The sequence below is a fragment of the Panulirus ornatus genome, chromosome 19 (assembly GCF_036320965.1).
Source record: "Panulirus ornatus isolate Po-2019 chromosome 19, ASM3632096v1, whole genome shotgun sequence".
NCBI lineage: Eukaryota > Metazoa > Arthropoda > Malacostraca > Decapoda > Palinuridae > Panulirus > Panulirus ornatus.
The window spans coordinates 66,595,404-66,615,963 of record NC_092242.1 but is presented as its reverse complement, the minus strand read 5'-3'; the positions used below and the strand labels follow the sequence as shown (position 1 = coordinate 66,615,963).

At 42.4% G+C, this 20,560-nt stretch overlaps 2 protein-coding genes across 6 annotated transcripts in view; one reads left to right on the top strand and one right to left on the bottom strand.

Moving 5' to 3' along the window:
* Window positions 1-10,909, top strand: part of LOC139755643 (basic phospholipase A2 pseudexin A chain-like) — a 53,064-nt gene extending 42,155 nt beyond the window's left edge. Inside the window, exons 2-5 of one of the 5 annotated variants that reach the window (XR_011714137.1) lie at window positions 2,485-2,728; window positions 4,068-4,174; window positions 6,009-8,731; window positions 9,516-10,909. Coding sequence is in view for 4 of the 5 variants with exons in the window: in XM_071674252.1 (XP_071530353.1) it covers window positions 2,485-2,728; window positions 4,068-4,174; window positions 6,009-6,262 (605 nt within the window). In the remaining variant the exon portion in view is untranslated. The other 4 variants (XM_071674253.1, XM_071674254.1, XM_071674252.1 and 1 more) reach the window with 4 other exon arrangements.
* A 1,151-nt stretch (window positions 10,910-12,060) lies between these two features.
* Window positions 12,061-18,680, bottom strand: LOC139755642 (uncharacterized). The gene is made up of 6 exons (XM_071674251.1): window positions 18,515-18,680; window positions 15,847-16,394; window positions 15,248-15,356; window positions 14,507-14,618; window positions 14,135-14,230; window positions 12,061-12,776 (listed from the first exon to the last, which is right to left on the bottom strand). Exons 1-6 carry the CDS (start codon window positions 18,543-18,545, stop codon window positions 12,386-12,388), a joined length of 1,287 nt encoding a protein of 428 aa, XP_071530352.1. The 5' UTR covers window positions 18,546-18,680; the 3' UTR covers window positions 12,061-12,385.
* Window positions 18,681-20,560: the final 1,880 nt, after the last annotated feature.

Genomic DNA, 20,560 nt, shown 5'->3' with positions numbered 1-20,560 from the left:
CATGTTTTACATTTTATCCAACTTGGGTGAATGGTTAGAATAATAAGCATTGTTTCCTAACGAAAGTTGTTTAGTTAATTTGAGACAATGCGTATCTTGTGATCCATTAAGGTCACTGACATTTTTCTTTGCGAAAGAATACTGTGTATTTTTCATCATGCCTCAATGGATGATTGAGAAAATATATATGTGTTATTCAGAAAATCTACCCCTCGTAATTTGGCTTCATCCATGAGATAACAGATCACGGAACGAGAGGTAAATAACAGCTAACCATATCTCATCATTAACGTCATTAGAGAATCGTATTATCTGGCTAGGGGGTGGGAGAGAGAGTGAGATTCAGGATCGAAGACTGTGTCTAGTAGCCAGCGAGCGATCCATCACCATTCCAACAATCACCGTCTATGCTCCCCTGCTGCTCCTGCTGCTGGGGTGAAAGGAGCGGGACGTCACTCCGGGGATGTGTGTGTGTGTGTGTGTGTGTGTGTGTGTGTGTGATCTTAGCCTAATGGTCGTCCGTCTATGGTCGTGGCGACGACGAAGGCTGGCGCCTCGCTGCGCATGCGGACCCCTACAACGAGAGTGTGTGGCTGGGGTTTTGTTACAAGAGATATCAAGTTCCACTGCTCTCAAGAGACCTTGTGCCATTATGGTTGCGAGATGATGACTATCTCGTGTCGCAAGTCGTCTATGTGATGGAGGCGGGCTTTATAGAAGTATAGATCAGATACAAGATATTGTTGTTTGAGCTATCCACGTGTATTTTATGTCTAATTATTTATAGATGATTTAGTGTGACAGTGATTATCAGGCAATGATTCAGTGGTTTAAATGATTATATCAAAATGAGTTGATTAAAGCAGCAGTATGAGAAACCATATTCATATGCGTAATGAGATGTTATAGAATCTCTAAGTAGAGATAGATGGAGTGGTACTGATAAGGAAGGATTAGAATGGAAAAGAGAGAGAGATGAAGAGAGTAGAGGAATGAGGGAAAAAGGTGGGAAGGAAAGTCGAGGGATGGGAGGAGGTGTTTTGGACCATGTGTTCGCTGGACCATGCGTTCGCTGCGTGAACGAGATCCCGTGATCCACACTCATGATAAACAAGAATATTATTGCTTTTCTACTCTTACCGCGCTGATCTCTTGTCCCTTTTTCGTCCCCCACTATCACAAACAGCTCCGACACCAGCCTTCCGATGTTTATAGTCCTTTGCATACGTCCTCCTCTCTCTCTCTCTCTCTCTCTCTCTCTCTCTCTCTCTCTCTCTCTCTCTCTCTCTCTCTCTCTCTCTCTCTCTCGTCCTGTTGCGATGATGTCTGATGGCTCGTAGCCACCTGCCGCTGCTCACTCACGTGCCCCTTGACGTGAAGCTACTCACAATCAGGGAGTAGAGACATTCCAGCAAGGAGGACCCGCTCGGCCAGCCCTCAGCCCAGCGACAGTGACCCATCACGTCAAGTGATCACATGACAAGCAACTCGTTCAAGGGAGACAAGCAGTCAAGCAACGTAACTCCAGCTGATCCAACGAAACGTATGACACATTCTCACTGTACTTACTCTATACACGTACGATTGCCAAATGTTGGTTAAGCCTTGTCTGCGCCACAGCAATGCAGGCGGGTGAATGAATTTCATCAGATTACGATAAGGTGATGGAACGCGAGAGGAGTCTTATACAAGCAAGCCACGTAACACCCTGCGACGCCCGACGGAAGGTGACCCTGCCGTTGGGGTAAGCCTCCCGACGTAGTAGCGACACACCACCACCACCAGAGGGTCGGTAACCGAAAGCCCAGGCAGGGTGACCAGAGCCAAGGTGACCCACCGCAAGATACCCCTGTCTCCAGGATAGCCAACACACACACACACACACACACACACACACACACACACACACACACACACACATATACACACTCACACTTATACTTTTTTCAAAACATTCTTGATCTCAAACTGCGATAACCAGTGTCAACTGGGCTTTGTCCTTAAGTGGAGATAAGAGCAACAGATAAGCGTTATCTTCCCTCAATATCCTCCTCCATTTCATGTCATGAGGAACGAGACTGATAGAGACGTTTATCCAAAACAATGAGGGGGACTTCTGTCCTCCATGATACTCATTATGCTTAATGAGGAAAACTAGAGTCATTAAGTGTTATTAAAGGTCAATTATTTCCCATACACAGTTGCTTCATACAGGATACTGACTCCACAAGTTGTTATATTTGCGTGTTATATCCTGGGAATACGGCACTTCCGTGTGAGAAGAAGCCTTTTGTGTGTGTGTGTGTGTGTGTGTGTGTGTGTGTGTGTGTGTGTGTGTGTAGTTCTTGGGTTATGAGATGTTATCTTTCTTTTCCAGCTACATTTTGCTTGTTGATTTCAAATGTTTACAGGCCAACCCTAACTGATAGAGTAAAGGAATTGCATATATATATATATATATATATATAGATTCTTTATTTTCAGACTCGTCTTTGTTAGTTGTGGGAGGACCAAGGGAAAGCAACAGCAGAGTTACGTCGTCCCAGCCGCTGGTGGACCAGAGGAACGCGGAACACACCGACTCCATCCCAGTCCGACGCAAGCGTTCTGTGTTCCACCTCTTCAACATGATGACGTGTGCCACCACCTGCAACCCACTCAACTACAAGGGTTACGGCTGTTACTGTGGCTTCCTAGGATCAGGAGTTGTTGTCGATGGGATTGATAAGTGAGTCTAAGCACTATGTATTATCAAATGAAACACACACACACACACACACACACACACACACACACACTATATATATATATATATATATATATATATATATATATATATATATATATATATATATATATATATATATATATATATATATTCTTGCCAAAGGAGGAGTCCCTTTTTTTTATCATCTTTAGCGCCCATGAAGTTAGCTACGTCCACTGGGTAGGACCATAGGTCATGAAGCAAAATATGCGTGTGTGTGTGTGTGTGTGTGTATGTGTGTATCTATGAAGTGAGAATGAGAGGCAACCGAACACTAAATTTTCGATGTTTCTGAAGGGTCTTAGGGGACCTGATGAATCCATGATTGCAGTGTTGTAGGAGCGAGTGATGTCCTCGTGTGTGTCTAGGGAGTGTGGTTTTCAGGTGTGTGTGTGTATGTACGTCTGGCAAGGTGATGCTTAAGAATGAGTTGGGAGGATGGTTGTTTCGCGCTTTTCGGGTCATTCCAATGAGTGTATATTGCTGTCATTGTTGTGTTTGTTGTGATCTGGATATAAGTTTTATTTTGCAAATGAATCACTACAAATCCAAGTTTGAATTTAGCACGTAATTTTCAAAACGCTCGTCATAATGTTAGCAACAATTGCATAGCAGCCTTTTGACATTTTTGTACAGTCTAAAAAAGTCTATTGATATTTTCAGGTATTGTTAATCATCAAATACAACCTTATACCTTCCAGATAAGTTACCCATCTTCTTTGTTTTCATTTACCTAAGGAAAAGTATCAAAAGATATATTTGCCTTATTCTTTTTTTCTTACCATTTGGCATGTGTTTTTCAGAGTTATTTCTCGCACATTCTCTTTTCCACTCGCTTTTGTTTTGATTTTCACATCCATGCAAGAAAGGAACGATGTGAAAACACTGCTGTGTTTGCTACATATCCTGTTTGCTGGCGGCATTACGCTACAATGCATTTCCGCGCGTATGAACGTCACCCTATAATTGGAGGGTATACTCTCAGATGACTGGAGTATGAACTTTATTTCTTTTAATGTCCAGGTCTATAGCAGACTCATACCTGTAGATCCTACAGCATATTGTATATAGATCTTTCAGCATTTGCATTTCGCTTTCAAAGTCCTGGACTCGTTTCTACTTTCAGAAATGTACTTTTATTTCCCTTTCATTTCCTTTTCAGACACTAAGTAGCACTAATGCTACCCCTTTCAGAAATGTACTTTCATTTCCCTTTCATTTCCTTTTCAGACATTACGTAGCACTAATGTTACCCCTTTCACTTTCTTGTCTTTATTCCTCACTCCCATAATTATTACAGGTGTTGCAAGGGCCACGACTGGTGTTATGAGCACGCCAAATGCAAGGGTTTTGACCACTACATTACACCTTATAAGTGGAAGTGCAATGGAGGAAAACCCTATTGTGGTGAGTCAAATGACTTCCCATACTCTCAAAGTGTCTCAGAGCAAAAAATGAACCTTACTACAAAGGAATATCCATGGAATATATCCAGTGTGAACTAAGAACTGAAACTTTTTTTTATAAAAATGTCTTAAATTCTCTCAGGGAACCTAATGTTTTATCTTATCTGTAATACTTGTGTATTTGTTCGTATTTTCTTGTAGCCAAGACTGGGCTGGAAATGACGCTGGACATCTCTAATGACTTGGACATGGTATATTTCACTCTTAAGACTCGTCGACTCCCTTTTTCTTTCACAGGTGTAGTTTCTGAACCACTCTCATCGACTGTTCCGTGTATCATGACCCTTTCCACCACACAGGTTGTCAGATAGGAAGCAGAATACTAGCAGAGTTTACGTAGACCCATTGGACTGACATGGATGACCATTCAACAGATGCTGTGCTCGCCACGACCGTTGTTACTTCAAGTCCCGTTGTCCTCTGATACTGACGTACTTTGCCTCGTACTTGTGGACGTGCCAACACCAGCGACCCAGATGTGGTAAGACGCCGGGACGGGTTGGGACCACAAGGGAGAGTGGGAGGTGGTGGTAACACGCCCCCGACGGGATCTACCGATCAAGAATGTCCCACCGCTTCCTCTCTCTCCCTCTCCCTCCGCCTCCGCACGACAGACACTCACTTCTTCGGCAACGACGTGACACACAGAGTAACCCTGGCCGACCCAAGGCGCGATCTGCTGGCAATTCTTCTCATAAGCACAGACCTGTCTATAATATGACCTTCACGTTGCTATACACCAGAGACTTTCTTAACAGGAAAAAAATGTATCTATGAGTCATGGTCTTGAATGGAAACGGGGCGGTTTACGACATGACGTAACATCAGACAAACGACGGCGGACCATCTAGCAGGTTGTGGCTGGCCTCACCACGACAACTGCCGAACCACAGACGACGTCATTGTATCACGTGACCTGAACGACTAGTGCCACTGACGCTTGACCAGATAAGTATCAACTTTCACACAAGGGCCAACTTACACTTAATCTTATAAGTGGTAAGCTTCTGCTGTATGCTCATGATGTCTTCCTGCTTTAGTTATCTTTGTCACTATTCTCACGTCAGCTTTGTTCAAAAGCCATCCACATCAACAACCAACAGCCTCTTGTTCTTCTGATATTTTGTGTGTCAATAAGCATATAGGTTCGCATGTAGAAGTCAAAGTCATTATTTAGTACATATGATGTGGTTGTATGTAATTCAACTTCATCTAGTATATTCATCTATATAGAAAGTTAGAATATTCCTCGAATATCAATTAATTGTAATTTCCTCTCCTCATGTTGACAGTTCTAGATACAATGCATGTATTTCCCTGCACATAAGTTATTTTCTTGATGTCAGACCAACGCTGTGGTCGACATTCGTTGAGTGTTGACTACATGGGATTTCCCTGTTGTGAAATCTATGATAACAAGACATCAATGAGACATATCTGAACAGATTTTCGTAACTCATTTTGTTGTATGCTGAGCAGAGCACAAACCTCTCCTTCATATTCATGGCTGTGTTAGGATGTAGACTCGTGTTTTCTCCTGGTATTATTCAATACATGTCACTGCAAGATAAGCCTTTATCCGTTGGATTGGGTACACATGACACAAGTTCTGTCACAAAAAGAAGACAATCACAATCATGCAAAACCTTTTCGTCATAGAGCTAGAACCACTTGCTTTTTTCCTGATCGTAAGCACCTTAGTGTTCAATGCTATACTTTTTCCTTTGATCCTTTCTTTTTAACATGACGTGATGATGCCCCGTCTTTTATTGCAGTGACAGCGAAGCGTCCATCGGGGGCTGTCGACAGCTGTGGTCATCAGTTATGCGAGTGTGACCGCGAGTTCGTCGAGTGCCTGAAGCAGTACCCGTGTCCCAGAAGCCGAGCCATATGTACGACGTCCCCGTGGAGGTACATGCAAAACCTCTTCATGGGCATAGTTAGCGGGTCGGGAATGCACCACGAGCCGCACGAAGAGGGCCAGTCCTATCCCAGCGAACAACATCACCCTGCTAATGAAACCTCCTGAGCTCTTGGGATTTCCAAACAGCTACTTGGAAACCATTTGATTCCCAGGGGGCTGCCTTTTGAAGGACTTGCCGGAGGTTCTTCTGAAGGATTTAACGAAGACTCTTTGGGGCTCCTTAGCTCCAAAAAGCTTGATAGAAACCCTTTGACTTTCAAAGGCTCCTCAGAAGGAAATACTAGAAGCCTTGTGGATTCTTGGGTTCTATCAGTCTTCTGTAGGGCCTTCGGACCACTCAGTCCTTCTGAAAGTCATACCGAAGACCTTCCGAAAGCCTGACTGTTCCTGAAAGGGTTTTGGAATCCTTCTGAAGAACCTGTCTGGCAGGCTTTTGAGCTCTTGGGTTCTCCTGTAGGTGTCTGGGTCTGAGACCGCAGCACCTCAGAGGTTGCAGCTGTGATCACTGGGCTTCTGTGGCATTACCTCTTCTTTTTTTCTGACCTGGGTGTTACTACAGACGGTTGTAAACATTGCACATCTGCCCTATGTATTGAGGATTGTCTTATCTCTTACTCTTCTAAATCTAGGGTAGTATTCATCGTACTTAATGTAGACGGGATTAATTTGTAGTACTGGTAGCACAATGTAGTAGGATTCAGTGCATCTTGTAGAGTTGTAGTGATTAACTGGGCAGTATAACTCTCTCAAGCCAGAGATGCAGTTTATCAGCACTGTGATTAGTTAAACAATACAATGGGCTGTTTACCCTAACTTTGATCATAACGTGGATAAAGTGGACATCTTACACTAGTGTACAAGTATTGTTTAACGCACCTTAAACACGTACGAGAGCCCACATCAGAGTTCTCTCGTAGATGTGTGTCTGAGACAGATCTAATAAACAAACGCTTTGACTGACATTACACAATGACAACGCAGATGTGGCAGCTGTAATGAGGAAAGTCTAAACGGATCCTTTGGCGTTACTTTGTGCTTGGGGGAACAAATTCCTTTTCAGTTAACCTCTCAGCGTTTATCTTAGGTTTTGTGATGTGTCATTCCCTCAACTCTTGTTAATCTGTTTTACCACTGTATCTGAATTAGCCTTAACAAAGTATTGTGCAAAACTGAATCACTAACCGGATAATGCATTTAGATTACGTCAACTTATATTGCACTGAGCCAACGCAAAATTACTTTCTGAAGATAGACACAAAACCGACGAGCAAAAAGATCGCAGCATTGCTTCAAATGACTCATGAAGCTTCATGACTGGGGTAATATGAATCCTTACTGAGACTGAGCGACTTTCGTACGTATCACACAAATTGTTGGGCGTTGATATACCCCTAACTAATACTCCATGTGAAGTATCCAGCCCTTCAGTAAAGTCATCACTAGACTCGTGTTTGGTCGCTCGGGGTCATAGTGTAGATTCATTATAAGGTTTACATGTGAACAAGGCTGGTAGCGTCTCAGGTGTCAACGATGTTTGAACTAGTGTGGTTCGGTCGGTAAAAAAACAAAAAATCTTTCACCTCCCATTGGCGATCTTAATTGCGTTCGAGTCTTTACTTAGATGGTACGAAATTCATGTGTGTGTGTGTGTGTGTGTGTGTGTGTGTGTGTGTGTGTGTGTGTGTGAATAGACAGATACGTAGACAGACGAAAAGATCGATAGATATATCCTCCCGATTCGGTGCATGTAGATCACACAGTAGTTGTACACGTCACAAGCACGCATGTAGATAGTCATGGCACACTCCTTGAGCCTTCCTATAGTTCCCTGAAGGCCAACAACCTCCGTATAGCAGTAGTAGTTAGAGATCCCTAAAATAGATATCCTAAAATAGACATCAACCTTTTAAAACGAAGATTTGTGCAGTTCATAGATGTTGCTCTGATATTTGGTCCCTTACAGTGTGATAGATGGAATATGATGATCCATATGATTCATTCCTGCATTAATCTAATCACTCACGCCCTTTCGTTCTCAGAAACTCAATATTCCTCGGCAAGTGGGGTCGAGAGGCGTCGATACTCCTCCAGACACTCCTATAGCGAGAGGCTACTCACACCACACGGCCAACTGACTGTCCCTCCCTCCTTCCTTCCCTCCCTCGCCCGCCGCCAGCATTGCCACCACCAACCCATGCTCATGACCTGACTACCTCTCTCTCTCTCTCTCTCTCTCTCTCTCTCTCTCTCTCTCTCTCTCTCTCGATGCCGGCTTATTCCTCATGGTCACGCATAACCCTTCCACGAAGATGATGACGAAGATGACGCCTCAACATGCTTACATTCATGACTTTAAGGCGACATGAGAATAAAAGGCCAGTTACCGCCACACCATAGCACTGGTGATGGTGCGAGGTCTCGTCATTTCCTACCCACAGTTGGTGATGATAGTGTTTATTCTCATGATGCTCATGTCCCATTGACAGACACTGTGACTTACATCAAAGTCATGACCCAGTATACTCACTCCGCAATCAGGAAGCTACATGAAAGAAGATCACTCCACTGGCATATGTATGTAGGATAGAAAAAAGATTATGATAATTAGCCCTACTGTAGTTTTGTATGGAGGATTATGAAGGTAAACTTCTAACAATAAGGGATGCTGAAGACTCTATTATAATTTTGATAGCAGCCTGAGCAATGCGACATGACAGATAGAAAGAATACAAATGCTCGTGAAATAGTTATAGACGAATGTGAGACGAAGTGATTGAAAGCGACGAGGCATTCAGTCATGTGGTCTGAAAGTTATTGCTTTATCAGTATTAGGTTTTGTTGAGTACGTTGGGATCAGGGTCGTTGAACACTGAGCCTTGATAGCACAGATAAGTGGAATTAGTTGATAAAACGTCTTATTTATCATGATCGCATGTCAGTGAGAGTTGAGGCAAGTGGGAGGGGGATGCGTTAAGACAGGTGCTGGAAGGAAGGTTTGGACGGATGTGGTGTGGTTTTCGACAGATATGGACGGATCTGGTCTGTTCTTTGACAGGTGTGGTGTGGAGTGCAGTAGTATTCGATAAGGTTCTGACAAGTGTGGGTTTATGCTAGATGATGTGGAGATGAATGAATAAGCTCTTGACAGGTATGGAGAGATGTAAATAAACCCTGACAGGTGTATGGACAGGTGTTAAAAGATGTGGATATCTTTTTTAATTGAAATGATACGTTTTTGTATGAGTAGGAAGACCTAATCTTACACTAACATTATTCGTACACTCATCATGCCAATTTATTGATCAGGGAATTATGTAGTTGCAGTCCAACTGTATTTATGTATTTCTGTTTTTCATAGGTCACGTCACATACTGCTGTAGAAGCTCAGTCTTCGCTATCAGCAGCAAGGCTGAACACGAATTATCAAGAGTGGAATAATTACCCCTGCAAGATGTAGACTGTGCTATTCTCTTGGGGAGGCAAAGTACCTGGTGAAATACAACTGCATATTGATGCATATTTGTAATTGTAATGTACATTTATAGGCATGGCATCTTTCCCTCTTATATTCATTAATCTGTGTACAGAATAAAGTCTATTAAGATCATCCAGGCCTACAGGACAAGGGAATCAAGATGCTACTTTCACTCCTCAAGTCGTGTAAAACCTTTGTACATCATTCACTCCTGAAATCCAATCATATCTATGCGTTCCTCTTTCTGTGTCTTGTATCTACTGTTTCCATTCTGTTTTTATTTCTTAGCAAGGAGAAGATAATGTGGATAGCTATTGTACATAAATGTATATGAAATGTATATGAAATGGTCAAGGACCAAAAAATCTTTGCTGGCTCTTACTATGATGGGTTGACATGGGCTCGACGTGTCCCCATCGCTGTTGATTAGAGTGAGTGAACACTCCATCCTGTTAATTACGTTCCTCACTCACGCCACTCCTACTGATGACGTCTCTTGTGTACCCTCCTTACTCACAGAGCTCCTGAGTAGGCCTTTGGAGTGCAGGAGGGAGATAAGCATTCGTCATCCACTTGTAAACTCCTCCTCATCATCATCATCGTCATTCATATCTAATTTCAGTCTAGATTCTTGTAAGAAAAAGAAAAACTTACTCCCTGACGACTTTGTCCTCCTCACGGTGTTAGAGATTAAGTACCGAAATTGTCCTTTTATTGTCTGTTCTCAGTAACCCCACCTGCTTAGGTTCTCCTTCAAGAAGAGAGAGAGAAAAAAACATCCAGGTATTGTTGTTTGCCAACGATGTAGTACCTGGTAATGTGTCTTCAACCTGTAACTCTACCTGGGTCTTTCTTCCACCCATCACCATGTACCTGACTAACAGGAGGCCTGGGTAGATCAGGTACCAGGTATCTCAAAAGATGACAAGGCACATGTATCTTCCATCCCAACCCACACCCTTCATATATACTCTTAGCATCGCTAGAAGTCATGATCTAGTCATATGCTAAAGAGAAAAGAACATAAGTGTAATATTCTGTGCAACTGCAAGCTTTCAAAAGGAGAGGTGGTACCCTCTGTCGAAAGGCGAGAGGTGAGAATTGCCCGGTAAGTAAGCTGGCGTTTGGTATGCGAATACATATACATACGTCTAAAGGAGGGAGATGCAGCTGTGTGTTGTAACACGCAAGTATGATGATAACAGGGAGCTGTCGTTCAAGTTCAGTGTCTCCTGCATAATCGTATAGTATCCTAAGCATTGTCTGCCGTGTTCAAATCAAGAAGGGATCTTGGGCATTATAATTTATTAACATGAATTGGTGTTTATAGACATCATGCAGCATTCTCAGCCTCTTTGGTGCATAATTGTATTTATGGAATCGTGAATATATATATATATATATATATATATATATATATATATATATATATATATATATATATATATATATATATATATATATATATATATATATATATATATATATATATGTATATATATATATATATATACTGTAGAGTTGTGTATTCGGTATTAATCTACTGAATGCGTGTAAATATGTATCATTTGCAAAGAATACTGTGTTCTGTGATGTAAATTTGAAATGAAAGCATTTCAAATTAAGATTAGAATTTCAAGATGTGAGTCTCATTTATGTATGCATCAAATATTCCTTCAAAAAAATAAAAAAGATAATCTTGCATCATTTTGATCAATGTATCCTTTTTTCCTTCAGTTTCCTGTGTGTAAGATACGTGTGAAGGTTATACGTAAGATATTTGGGGGAGACTGGCAATGCGAAAGACAAGATGTTGAAAATGGTAATGCGAGAGACATCCTTAAATGTATGGATGTTTACATCTAAAAGGCGACGATAGTGGCATGCACAACGAGAAGGTGAGGAAGGTGACGTGCAAGGTGAGGATGGTGAGATTTAGCATGAGAACGAAGATGGTGATGTGTCAGCCATGTGTATAAAGCAAGTCTGGTGACGTGTGGTAGTTGAGCAGGAGACTGGTGACAGTGCTAATTGAGAGCGAAGGAAAGTACGGATGATCACATCTGCAGGCGAAGCGAGGAGCTAACTTGTTTCCTCACAAAGGACAGATAGCCTTCGCTGATTTACTTGGTTGTGTTGTGTGTGTGTGTGTGTGTGTGTGTGTGTGTGTGTGTGTGGTGAACGTACAGGTGTGGTGAATCTTCTGTATGTGGTGAGTTTCTGGGTGCAGTGAATACAGTGAACTGTGATGTATTAATGAATGCCTTGTTGTGATAAACATATTAGTATGTGGATGTGTTGACTTCTTCACTATCATGAGTGTGTGGGTGAGGTGAATAAGTTCGTGTGTCGAGTGTGTGGATGTAGTGTAGGTTTTTAGCATATTCAGTTAAGGGGCGTTGTGATATGCTCAGTAAAACTCCATAGATATGATGAAATCTTTCATTGAAACATTGAAGATAAGGATTTGGATTTAAACATTCTTGCCATGTGTCAGACACACACTCACACAGACACATGAACACAGACACATAAGACACACACACCCCAGGCTTAAATGTCACTTACAGTGAGGAACAATACATAATAATTTACCTCAAAAAAATGAAAAAAAAGATTTCATTAAGATTTTATAAAATGACTGAATCTCGACCCTTGTTGAAATTAAGAACGAAATATCGAATGGCGATATTTGGAAAGTTAGTTTAACATAGTGTCCTTTTCTGCTGGTCGACCGTAGTATCCCATCCATGTTATTCTTGATCAATGAACAGACGATAAGGATCGTCCTTGAAGTCCGTCATAGCAGCATCCTGACCCATCGACCCAGATCCTTCCTCTTCCTCTTCTTCCTCTTCCTCGCTCGAACTCTCCTCACTCTCATTTTCCTCGCCCTCCTCATCCGTGGAAGGACCTGGCCATCCTCCAGCAGAACTGCGCGTGGTAGATCCGTCGGATACTCGCGTCGTCACCAGGAGACTGGGTGTGACTTCACGGGGGATGAAGATGCCAGGATACGTGTCCTCGCTGCCCCGTACCATGACCACTTCAGCATCCTCCCTCAGCACACACACTGGGCTCTTCCAGAGGCTACACCACTCGTCCGTGAGGTAGTAGAAGTACTTGGGAGTCATGGCGGCACACCTGATACAGGTATACATTTAGGGAGACAGATGTGGAGATAGAAATGTGCAAATACATAATCTTAGAGCGATAGAGTATATATATATATATATATATATATATATATATATATATATATATATATATATATATATATATATATATATATATATATATATATATATATATATATATATATATATTTATATATATATATATATGGGAGCGGGGGGGCTGGAAATCCTCCCCTCTCGTTTTTTTTTTTAATTTTCCAAAAGAAGGAACAGAGAAGGGGGCCAGGTGAGGGTATTCCCTCAAAGGCCCAGTCCTCTGTTCTTAGCGCTACCTCGCTAATGCGGGAAATGGCAAATAGTTTGAAAAAAAAAAAAATAGAAAAAAAAAAAAAAAAATATATATATATATATATATATATATATATATATATATATATATATATATATATGAATTTTAGTACTTAACAACGTAGTACACATCCATAGAACATTTTAACCCTTCTCCCCTCCCTTCCATAGTGAGTATTCGAACCTCTCACTGCGTATAAACTGAGCTATGATCATTGGTGGCCAAAGAGTGAAGCGCTTCGAATCAGCGTGTGTGGAAGTGCCCCACGAACACACATACGTACTTACATATACGAACACTCACGCACATAGATGACGAAGTAGAGACACCACCTGTGAGAGACTGTATTTATCTTCTCTGGAAACAGATGAACTCTATGGGTCACCCAGATTGCTGAAGTATTCCTTTAGTTTATCGCATATGATTCTCTCTTTGGCGAATTGAATCAATGTAGGTTTCCCTGACACCTATTTGATAATGACCAAAAACTATGTGTCACCATATACAAAGTTTAACTTAAATAGTATGTAGCTACTTCAGATTTTGAAAGATAGAGTCAAGTTCTTCTTAAACAGTTTCCTCTTTCATGGTTTACCCGAAAATTCTTTAACCTCTTTCATACTATTAACTACCATTATGTACGTTCGTCACTCCAAGGCCCATGTATACAGTGGGAGTAAAGTCTCATACAATCAAGTTAAACACCTGAAGAGAGAGCTCATAGTTTTTCCTGTTTTGCATCTGATGGAGTTAAATTAGATGGCCCTTAATGACCATGGCAGTTGATAGGCCCTAGAGCATCAAACAGCTAGCGAGCCAAATAGTCAACCAACCAAACAGCCAGCCAACCAACAAGACAACCAGCCAACCAGCCAGCCAGCCAACAACTCCCCACCTTCTGTATTGATCCCATTCCTCATTCGCTCTGCTCCTCTTCCCACTCACTGTCAATCTTTCTCGTTTCTCACGCTAAACTTAATGTACTTGATAGATCCGATAACTGCTCACTCTCTTACCTGTTAACCTGGAAAGCTCTGCTAGGGTACGGAGCCTGGGTGTAAACAACACTCTTGTGGGTGACGTAGCGCGATCGGGAGGCAGCCTCATCAAGCCTGAGGGTAAGAGGACGGTTATAGGGGTTTCTGAGAGAGAGAGAGAGAGAGAGAGAGAGAGAGAGAGAGAGAGAGAGAGAGAGAGAGAGAGAGAGAGAGAGAGAGAGAGAGAGAGAGAGAGAGAGAGAGAGAGAGAGAGAGAGAGAGAGAGAGAGAGAGAGAGTTATCTTACACACACACACACACACACACACACACACACACACACACACATCTTCACTCAGCTTTTCCAGACATCAGATGGACTGAGATGGCAAGTTGGGGTTTACGACTTACCTGATGGCCCAGTAAGGGCTGCCCTTGGGCATCGGCGTGTTGTCCACCCAGAGCCACTCGCTGTATTCTTCAGAATCCGTGTGCCCGCCAATCCACAGGTCAGTGTCCAGGTCTGTGAGCGAAGGAGGGGAAGAGGGAGAGTGAGAGAGACGTTTCTCTGATGAATTCAAGTTTGCGAGAGAGAGAGAGAGAGAGAGAGAGAGAGAGAGAGAGAGAGAGAGAGAGAGAGAGAGAGAGAGAGAGAGAGAGAGAGAGAGAGAAACATTATCTATAATACGTACTGAATAAAAACGCGCAATGCTACCAGCATTTGCAGAGGAAAAAGGGAACGGTGTGAACGCATAGACGCTTTTCAGAGGGACTTAAACAGGACACCTTAGAAACACTTACTAAAAGTGCTGCCATTTACTGCGATCATCTGGATCTCTCTACTGCAGGATCCTGCGTCCTGTTGACTCAAACTTAACCTCACCGAACTATGTGTGGTTATTGGATATACTTTGCCCTTTCATAATGTATTTGTACTTTGCCCTTTCATGAAGTACTTGTTACTTTCTCATTTCAGGAAATATTTGTACTTCCGCTTTTCATGAATTAGACTTACTTCAGCCATTACTATGGGGGTTGGTGGGGGGGGGGGGAGGTGTTCTTAGAGACCTATCGAGACGTCTGGTATAAACTTGAGGTACCGGCGCTTAATGAAGGCACAGTCACTTACTTACCGGAGGCACTGCTACCTACCGGAGGACTGGAGGTAGTTGAGGAGGTCGATGTACTGATGGGCGTTCTTGAAGGTGATGAGGTCTCCGAAGATGCCGTGGCAGAACTCCCTCGCTGCGGACCAGGGCACCTGTTGAATAGGACAGAGGGTGGTGAAGACGATGCCTCTGAACTCTCGCCGTCGTCGTCCTGTAAGTCGTGTGACAATCTGTCTATCTATCCATCTATCTATCTATCTACCTGCCTATCTTACTATCTATCTATATATCTATCCATTTGCAGAGATTGAAGGTTGATAGTCTACGTATGTTTCATACTTCGTGTGTCTGCTGCATATCCAACGGTTGCATCTAATTTCTCTTGGAAGGAGTGACGTAAACACGATTCCTGCATTCACCGTTGTGTCAGAACTGAAGACAGTGACTTGATACAGGATGGCCCTAGTTTTAGACTAGTTATCATCCAGCTACACATAGGCAAAGCACTGCAGTGAGAGCATAGGTGAGGGGCACATATCTAGGGGTAGGTGGAGGCCGATATAGAGCGCACAGGTTCAATACATCGAGATAGGAGGGTGACAAGTGGGTCCATGCGTGGGCCACGGCAGTGGTGACACTCACCCTTGCGACGGTGAAGAAGGCGATGCAGCGGTCGCCGACGAGGGTGTAAAGCATAGGGCAGCCGAGGCTCTGAGGGCTGGTTGCGTTGAATACGTAGTGACTCCCTTGCGACGCGTTCCTCCGGGGTTCAGACTGTACCCTGGGGCTGCTGTTGACTCGAGGCGGTGGTGGATGTGGTGGGGATCTTGCAGGAGTAGGCTTGAGTGGGACCCTTGCGGGGACATGGCCGTGTTGGTGAAGGTGGTGATGGTTGGTGCGGCTGTGGTCGTGTTGGTGATGGTTGGTGCGTCCGTGGTCGTGTTGGTGATGGTTAGTGCGTCCGTGGTCGTGTTGGTGATGGTTAGTGCGTCCGTGGTCGTGTTGGTGATGGTTAGTGCGTCCGTGGTCGTGTTGGTGATGGGTGTAATCTCTCCTCGCGGGTGCGGGAGTGATGTGGTCGTAGCCAGGGTTTGCGTTGCCCTTATTGGCCTGGAATTGGTTGGGTGTGAAGTTGAAGCGTAATATGTCATCCCAGATGGAACCACAGGATGTCGGGACACAGAAGCAACCTATGGATTAAAGAGGTTTTAGTATACATTTCTATCTATCTATACACATCTATATTAGCTTTGGAGGGTTTCGACTGACTGTTATCATGATCATGTTCTATGATCCCAAGGTAAACTATACACCATAGAGCTGTAATGTGTACAGAGGTATGTCCTCCTAGATGAACGGCTGTGTGTAGTGATGACAGATCGAGACACAGACATAAGAAAAAAAGAATGTACGACCAATTTTCCTACGAGATGTGTGGTAAGTAAAGAGCTCCTCTCTCTCTCTCTCTCTCTCTCTCTCTCTCTCTCTCTCTCTCTCTCTCTCTCTCTCTCTCTCTCTCTCTCTCTCTCTCTCTCTCTCTCTCTCGTAAATAGATAGATAGACAGATAGGTAACGTCATGTGGTAGTAGCCTATTCGCAAAATATCACTAATTGCACTTCTCTTGTTTCAACATTCTTACATGCCGACTAAACATTTGTACTAAAGCATTTGTATCAGTTTATAGACGCCCAATGTATTATGTGCATATGTACATTATTTACATGGTCACGAGTGAGAATTCATAAACATACTATCCATTTTCTTTCTCCCTTATGGTGACTAAGAATTGATGAATGATATTGGTAACTTGGCAGCCATGTGGAGAGTGAGGGTGGTATGGACGCGATGGCTAATCAGTTAGTTGGATGGTTGTTTGGTGAAAGACCAGGTTCCTCTCGAGGGATGGCAACACTGAAGGAATGACTCGCTTTTTCATGTTAAGTTTGTTCCATTTTCTGTTGTCGTGCTTGGGTTATAAGGGTCTGGTTGTGGTCATCTTTAATACACAGTTCTAAACCGCACGTTCTTCGTTTATTGTATATAAAAGTACGTGGTTTCGAACCCAGGTTCTGTATGGTTAAGGCCTTGATTTGTGATAACTGGTGTTTCAGTACAATTTTTTTAATTGTTCGCGTGTAGATTGAGATTGTTCTTTCTGTAAATTGATTAACTTTTGTTTGCCGTACGATTTCCTAAATTGCACTTTACATTAAAACTGATTCTTGGCGGTTTACTGAATTACACAATTCATCCACTTGATGTTTGTTGCTTCAATACTGACGAGGCTGAGTCGTTGCCAATAGAAGAAAAGATGACAGCATTGTGGATGGACTGCTTCCTTCTCAAGCAGGTCAATATTTCTCTGATCCTGCAAGAGGCGTGGCCTTGAAGGTGCAGGAGACCCACATGACGGGGTTTTGGAATTGAAGTTTAGTGATATTAGTCATCATTGATGATAATGATATAATGATAATAATAATCATAATGATAATAATGATAGTAATAATGGTAATAATGGATGTATTCGTAAACAACTGATTGGTCTTTGGCCGCGGCTTCCACATCCATGTAGCGATTAAGAGGCTGATAAGCAAGCACAAGAGCAGAGATACTCTTCCTCCTCTACACACTCGTTACCGCCAGCAGCGATAACACGATTGACGTCTTCGATATCGCCAGCACCAGGTCACTGGCAGCTGCCCATAACCGTTCCTGGTCGCGGGCTTTACTAAGGAACACACAGGAATGGAATCAAGAACAGAACACAGGAATGGAACCAGCAACAGAACACAGGAATGGAATCAAGAACAGAACACAGGAATGGAACCAGCAACAGAACACAGGAACGGAATCAACCACAGACTGCTTGGTCACCTTCGAGGCTGTCTGTGTGAATGAGGAAGGGGTCAAGATGCACAGTGTCTCGTACTGGAAGAGGACAGAGAGGTTACTTAAAGAGAAATGATTGTTTATCTTCTATTTATGCAAGCATAGATATGGTGCTCCTGCAGCATACAGACTGCGTTCCAATCAGGAGCAGGAATTAAATGACTGCTTTGAAAGATGTTCCTCCTCAGCAAAACTGTGTACTCTTTTTTGCCCATGTGCTGACAATACAGCCTCGCTAAAACGGTGGCTTTTCACTCGCACGTTAACATAACCCACCATTCAGGATAGGTGTGTGTGTGTAGCATCCCTCTTGTGTTGTTCTGTGGCTCACCAATCCACTCTGGCGAGACACCTCTTCTCTCTGTCTGAGAGATCCTCAGTACACTGACACGTAGACGACACCAATAAAATGAGACTTACCAGCCAGAAGCAGAAGCAGTGGGACCTTCATGACTCCAGAAGGAATAAAACCGCGTATCGTCGGGAGTTCACAAAGATATATAATTCTAAAGAATCGGAGGGGGACGGTTTCAGGAGCGTCTTGTTACGTCGTATTGCAAAGCCAACCCTAAGAGAACTGAGCCCCCGCCACAGGCAATGTCGTCCTATACCCGGACATAGATTACGTCCGAAAAAAGAAGTCAGATAAGATCAGTGCTATGTTGTGCAGTCGGTGAGGTTTGCCTGCCTATCTGTCATCACTAAAAAATGAGCTTTGTGGGGTAAAGCACAAATCATACGTATACTCCAGTTCATACACCACAGAAGTGCCTCCCTGAACCACTTTATCAATTCTTCTCCGTCGCCTTATCTTATATGTAAGCATATAAGATAAGTAAACATATAAGATAAGCCTGACGCTCCATCCTGTTGCACATGATTCTCAAGTCTTTAGCTGATGGTGTAATACTCACTTCCAAGTAGCATGCATTTTGTTGCAGACATGAGTGAAAGGAGAAAAGAGATCATGGCCATTGTGAATGAAACTGATTGAGGGTCACTCTGATTTCCTTAGCCAGTACGACGAAGGCCACTTATTTCATACACCCCAGAGCCAATCGTCCTCCTAGATTACAGTAGTATTTCAAGTGCTTCGTATCATCAGCGCCTGCTTGCTTTAAGTGCCTCATCCTTCCTCATAATACAATGCGTAGCTGGTGATCATATCTTGAAGCATATATATATATATATATATATATATATATATATATATATATATATATATATATATATATATATATATATATATATATATATATATATATATGTCAAGTTACGTCCACCTACCTTCGCTGCTATCTTGGACCACCAAATGAACCCACTCCCACCGTTTGTTGAATTCTCCATTAATAAGAATGTTAGAATTGCACGTTCTCGCCGCGTACATACCCTTTTTGCTCCCATGAGCAAGACAGGCTCTGGGTGCTGAAGTAGAAATCGTTTGTATACCTGAGGAGAGGGGCGTTTGTTGGTTGCGAGCTGGTCGAAAAACTGTTTATAAGAACGTTGAAAGATATCAGACTAAGGCCCGAGATAAGATGTTAATGTGTCATGTATATTCTCTTGGGATTTTGGTGTCTAAAGAATGTAGATATACCATTGGGCACTACTTCTGACACATTTTCATGAGGCTTCATTCATGCTGTGGAGGCGGATAGTTTTCCTTTATCTTATCAATAAGAGAAAACGAGATAATTCTGCTTATGAAGAAAACATGTCTTTGTATATCTTTATGGATAACTATTTTAAATCTGTGCAGCTTCTCTTGTCCCTTACATATGCATCATTTTCAGAGAGCACCTCGGACTCGATATCAATTCAGTAATGATAAGAAAAATAGTTTAGGTTACCATCAGCTGACTGAGCCTTTGAGGCTCACTTTTGGATCCGTGTGTTTGCTTTATGTTTATTGCCAACTTTTTAAAGTATCGAAGTTATATTACCTGCATGATATTGACTGCTGAATTATTGAGGGAAGCATGATTACAGATGTTTCATTGGAAACGCATCCTAAAGCTACCCTACACGCGTTGAGGTTACATTTGAAACAGCCCCAAACGGCAAGAAGCTTGTTCATCATGAAAGCTTTGCATCCGTTTCGGGCGAAACCACAAAACCCATCCTTTTTCCAGTCATAAAAGGATCTCTAAATACCACATTTGAAAGATCTCATCTCGCTCAAAACGATACATACGACTTAGATCAATGTTAGAGTTCTAGATTTGGCTCGTTAAGGCCACTTTACTCTTGCACTTTTGGTATCTATTTCCTAATTTACCGTTTTCATAAAGTGTTGTCAATTTCACGGTCCTTTACGCAGTAGGAAATAGTTTCCCTTTAAACCGAAAGTTTGCATCGAGGTATTTAAATCAAAATAAGATCTATACTTGTGACTGTAAACTTTAACTAAAATAAAATATATAATAAAAATTCTGTTTATCAAACATATATACAATAATATATCTT

Coding starts and splice junctions, on each gene's coding strand:
- LOC139755642 (XM_071674251.1), bottom strand. CDS start 18,545: ATGAAGGTCCCACTGCTTCTGCTTCTGGCTG. Junction 15,357..15,846: donor CCTTCTTCACCGTCGCAAGG/GTGAGTGTCACC, acceptor CCTATTCAACAG/GTGCCCTGGTCCGCAGCGAG. Junction 14,231..14,506: donor AGCCCTTACTGGGCCATCAG/GTAAGTCGTAAA, acceptor TCTTACCCTCAG/GCTTGATGAGGCTGCCTCCC.